The 4,253-nt window shown below is 51.8% G+C and overlaps 1 protein-coding gene across 2 annotated transcripts in view; it reads right to left on the bottom strand.

Moving 5' to 3' along the window:
• FDPS (farnesyl diphosphate synthase) overlaps nt 1–3,317 on the bottom strand; it is a 9,706-nt gene extending 6,389 nt beyond the window's left edge. Inside the window, exons 1-3 of one of the 2 annotated variants that reach the window (XM_012733337.1) lie at nt 3,220–3,317; nt 1,921–2,083; nt 685–825 (exon numbers count right to left, since the gene is read on the bottom strand). In XM_012733337.1, the coding sequence (XP_012588791.1) occupies nt 685–825; nt 1,921–2,061 (282 nt within the window). In that variant the 5' untranslated portion in view covers nt 2,062–2,083; nt 3,220–3,317. Of the gene's footprint in view, nt 1–684; nt 826–1,920; nt 2,084–2,160; nt 2,433–3,219 lie in introns of those variants that run through there. The other variant, XM_004693821.2, reaches the window with a different exon arrangement.
• Nucleotides 3,318–4,253: the final 936 nt, after the last annotated feature.

Here is a 4,253-nt window from a genome sequence, read left to right as displayed (position 1 = left end):
AAAAAAAAAATCCAAGGCAGGGCCCTCCCTGGTGGCACAGCTGGTAAATGCAGCACTAAGAAGCTAAAGCCACTTCCGCATGAGTTCGATCCCCGCCAGCCCCAGAGGTGACCTACATGGTGCAGCAGACCTCTCTTGGCCCGCCCGCTGCTCCCCTCATCAGCGTACTTCATCAGTCAGTCTGTTCTGCTCCCCACTCTGTCTCCAGTGAAGCCTTTCACTACTCCTGCACCTCTAGCCTGTCCCTCAGTTTTGTATGCATAAATAAATAAATGTTAAAAAAAAAATCCAAGGCAGAGCCCTCCCTGGTGGCGCAACAAGTTAAAGGGCAGCACCAGGAAGCTAGCCGCAGCCCCCCAGGAAGCTAGCCACAGTCCCCCAGGAAGCTAGCCGCAGCCCCCCAGGAAGCTAGCCGCAGCCCCCTCAGCATGAGTTCAATCCCCAACCAGGGAGGTGACCCACACAGCACAGCAGACCTCTCCTGACCCTCCTGACCCATCAGCAGTGTATTTCAGTCAGTCTGCCTGTTCTGCTCCCTATTCTGTCTGGTGAACCCTCTCACCGTGCCTGCACTTCTGGCCTGTGCCCCAGTTCTGTAAGCATAAATAATAATCCTAAAAAAAAAAATCTAAGGCACCCCCACTCTATAGAGCCTCTTCCCCTGCCCTTCCCCATCCTTCTTACCAATTCCACGCACCAGCCCACAGTCAGGGCCAGCGAGAGACTCTCAGAATCCTGCTTCCGAGGCTCCACCAGCTCCCGGAATGCTGCCAACACAGTCAAACCCCGATTGTATTTGCCTCCAAGAACAGTGTACTCCAGGACCTGGGGGAAAAGGGAAGAGAAGCAGGCATTCAAGGTTCACAGAGCAGCTACTATTTCTCCTTGCAGTCACCCGCCTCCAACCTGGACCTAACTTGCTTCTTCTCAACCTCACTCCTCCTCCAGGCAGCCTCTGAACTGTTACTTTTAGCTTCTTCCCTCAAAACCCAGAGCAGTTAGACGAGTTCCATAGTCCCCAGGCTTCCTCTTTGTTGTCTTCCTCGGTAATTTTAAAAGCTCCATAGTAGGCCCCAAGCCCAGGATTGGACTTTAACCCAGGAAAAATTCTGTACATGCGATGGGACTTACTGTCACGTTCAGGCCTCTCCTCCAGTGCCTTCCCCAACCTCATCTCTCCTAGCCTTCCCTTCATAATCCATTTCACTTTTCCCAACCAACTACTCCTAGCCAGTTCAACACATTTACACATGAAAAGCCCCTCACAACATTAAAGATAAAGCCCACCAACGCTGGTTGGGGGTCCTCTCCTCTGGCCACTCCCATTCCTCCAGCGGTGTCTCCTCCGGCTGGGGTTCCTCATTTGCCTTCTGCTACCCTGCTGTCCACCAAATCAAATTCACTTGGAAGACTTCCTGTTTACTCTCCATCCCAGTATAGACAAGTCCCCTCCTTTTCCTTGGTTCCTCTGACACAAATGTGACAGAGAGCGTTTATTAAAAAATTATTACTGATACTCCAAAAGAATAAAAGAATCAACTAAATATTTTGGCAAAAGTTCTTGTCCTAAAGCAGGAGTATCTGATGACACACTTGCTTCACTCAGGCCCTGGGCCAAGGTAACACCTTGCAATTTCTGAAAATTCCTTTTCTCAACAAAATCAAGGTTCCAAGTCTTCACCCCCAGGACCCCCCACCCCAATACAAAGCACTTTGGATATGCATGGTGCACAAAACCACAAAGCAGGATAGACTGACTGGGTAAGTGCCCCTGCCGGGGTCCTGTCCTCTTCAGATCAACCCAGAAGCACTCAGGTAAAAGTCTGGCCCCACACCTGTCGGAAGTTCCCCAAAGCCACAGTTCGAATCCCATGCACACTTGTGACCAAAGGTCCACCCCTTCAGTCTGGAATCCCTCACCTCCTTAAGCCGGGTAATAGCATCGCCTGTCTCAGGGTGCCCCAGCTCATTCTCAGTTAGCACTTTGACAATCTGGGAGAAGTGCTGGATGAAGTTCTGCTTTTCTTGGCCATAGGTGTCCAACTTTTTGTCTCCGTTCATTCTGAGGGAGGAGTAAAGTGACCTGAGGAGAGGGAAGACAAGTTAGGCACCTGATCAGCTGCTCCCCTCCCCAAGTCCCCTCACCCCCATCACACTCACCGAGGCTCCTCTGTCCACGCTTGGCACCAGCAGCGGGCACTGTGCCAGGCCCCCAGGACTGGGCACCCCAGCACCAGGGAGGGTCGCTGTAGAGGACCCAGCCACCTCTCCAGGGGCACCCAGCAGGGGGCTGGCAGCAAGAAGACACCCACAGATCTCAGCCAGCGGGACAGAGGCATCACAGAGAGTGGCACAGGGAGGAGGCACCAAGCACTCCCTGCAGGAGCAAGCACCAGAGGCAAAGGCATGGTGGAAGCTCCCAGGTTATCAGGTCATCCCCACCACCCAAACTTTAACCTCTGTACCCAGAACACCTAGAACTTGATGTCATTTACAAGGGGCGGAGGAGGCGGGGTGGGGGGGGGGAATGCAAGAAACAAAAAACAGTATCTTTGACTCAACCAGTCGCACTTAAAGTGTTGGCTAGTAATTAATGCCACCTAACTTTCTCCTTCTCAACCACAAACTCCTCCAGGTACATCTACCATTGCTATTCTTGTGGCTTCTTCCCCAAAAGTGCAGGGGCACAGCTAGAGTCGAGAAAAGAAACTCAAGGGGCTGGGTGGTCCCTTAAATCACCCCATTTTTGTAAAGATCAAACTGAAATTCAAGAAGATGGGATGACCACCCAGGCAGAATAACAGAGTTAAATCGAGAATCCAGGTTCTCCCCGGTAGGAGATGGAAACGAGTGTGCAGGCTCTCTGAGACGCCTTAGAGACAGAACTGGATGCTAGGGACATGAGCTGTGTTTACAGGGACCGCTGGGGCTGCACAGACAGACTCGGAGCAACACTGGGAAGGTTCGCAGCTGAACACAACAGCAGCCGGAATCTGGCCAGATCGGGGATTCTAGGGAAGCACAAGGCGGAGTCCGGAGTTTCCGCAGGTACGAGTCAGCCAGTCGGGCTCACTGACCAACCTGCCCTCTCCCCCCAAAAACATAGTCGGGAAACTCCGACGCAGCAGTCTTGGCCCCGGTGCCTGCAGCTATCGCCATCGCGCCTAGGCCGGGACTCCGAAACCCCTGCCGCCAGTCCCAGTCCGCCACCGCTCTCACCTGTTCCTAGGAGCCGGCTCTCAGGCTGGAGCGTCTGCGGGATACTCCTAAAATCCGTACCCGCTCCGCGCTCGGCCCGCTGGGTGAAGTAGTTCTCGAGCTTCTTTCACTAAAGACAAAAATGCTTCAAGAAACTACAACTCCCGGCGTGCCGCGGGACGGGTAAAGAGAACGCAATCCCGCGCGGGAGGGCTGGGTGGACACGAGTCGCGCTGATTGGCTGCTTCCCCTCGTATGAGCATGAGGCCCTGTAGCCCACGGCCAATGGAAGGGCTGTGCCTAGGGCAGCGATGTCTGTAAGAGTTTGGGGGAGCACAGCGCGGATTGCAGGCAGGAGCAGCTGTAGTACCTGTTGTGTTAGTAGTCGAAGGGGAAGGTCAACGAATTATATGGGTAACGACTTTCTCCGTAACCCCCAGCTGTTACCTTTACTCCACATTTCAATTTTCGTTATGTTTTTGTGCAATTGAGCAAGATCAGATTTGCCACTTACTGGCTCATTTAACGTTTCAGTTTACTTAACGTCTGCAATCCAAACTTAACGTCCTTGAAACTGCTTTTCTTCAACTGCTAGTTGAAGTTAATATCATGACATTGTGTATAAAAGAGTGCTTGAATGGTCAAAAAAGCTAAGACTCAGAGTGGTAATGTGATCCCTGCTGCCTACTTGCAGACACACCTGCCCAGCTCACCTGGCTCTAGCGAGGGCTTTAGTTCTTTCTCCGTCATTGTTACCAAATCTCAATATCAAATCTGAGCTATCTCAAAAGATGTCTGAAACCCTAGGCCACCTATGATAAAACTGCATTTTATCTTTATGAAATAAAATCATTATGCAATGAGACCCCTTTTCACCAACGTCCATCATCACTATTATCGAAAGTTCCAATCAAAGACATTAGGCCAGAAAATTTAAAAGGCAGACAGCTTTGGTGTGGATTTGGTCCAGGGCCTTGTAGATTTGTTCTTAACCCCTTCCCCTCCCAGGGTCTCTCCAGCAACCATATGTCCCCACCACCACCACCCCACCACCC

This window comes from Condylura cristata, unplaced genomic scaffold (genome assembly GCF_000260355.1).
Source record: "Condylura cristata isolate star-nosed mole 26May11 unplaced genomic scaffold, ConCri1.0 scaffold00040, whole genome shotgun sequence".
NCBI lineage: Eukaryota > Metazoa > Chordata > Mammalia > Eulipotyphla > Talpidae > Condylura > Condylura cristata.
Note: the sequence above shows the minus strand (reverse complement) of the source record. Positions and strands in the feature narration are given on the sequence as shown.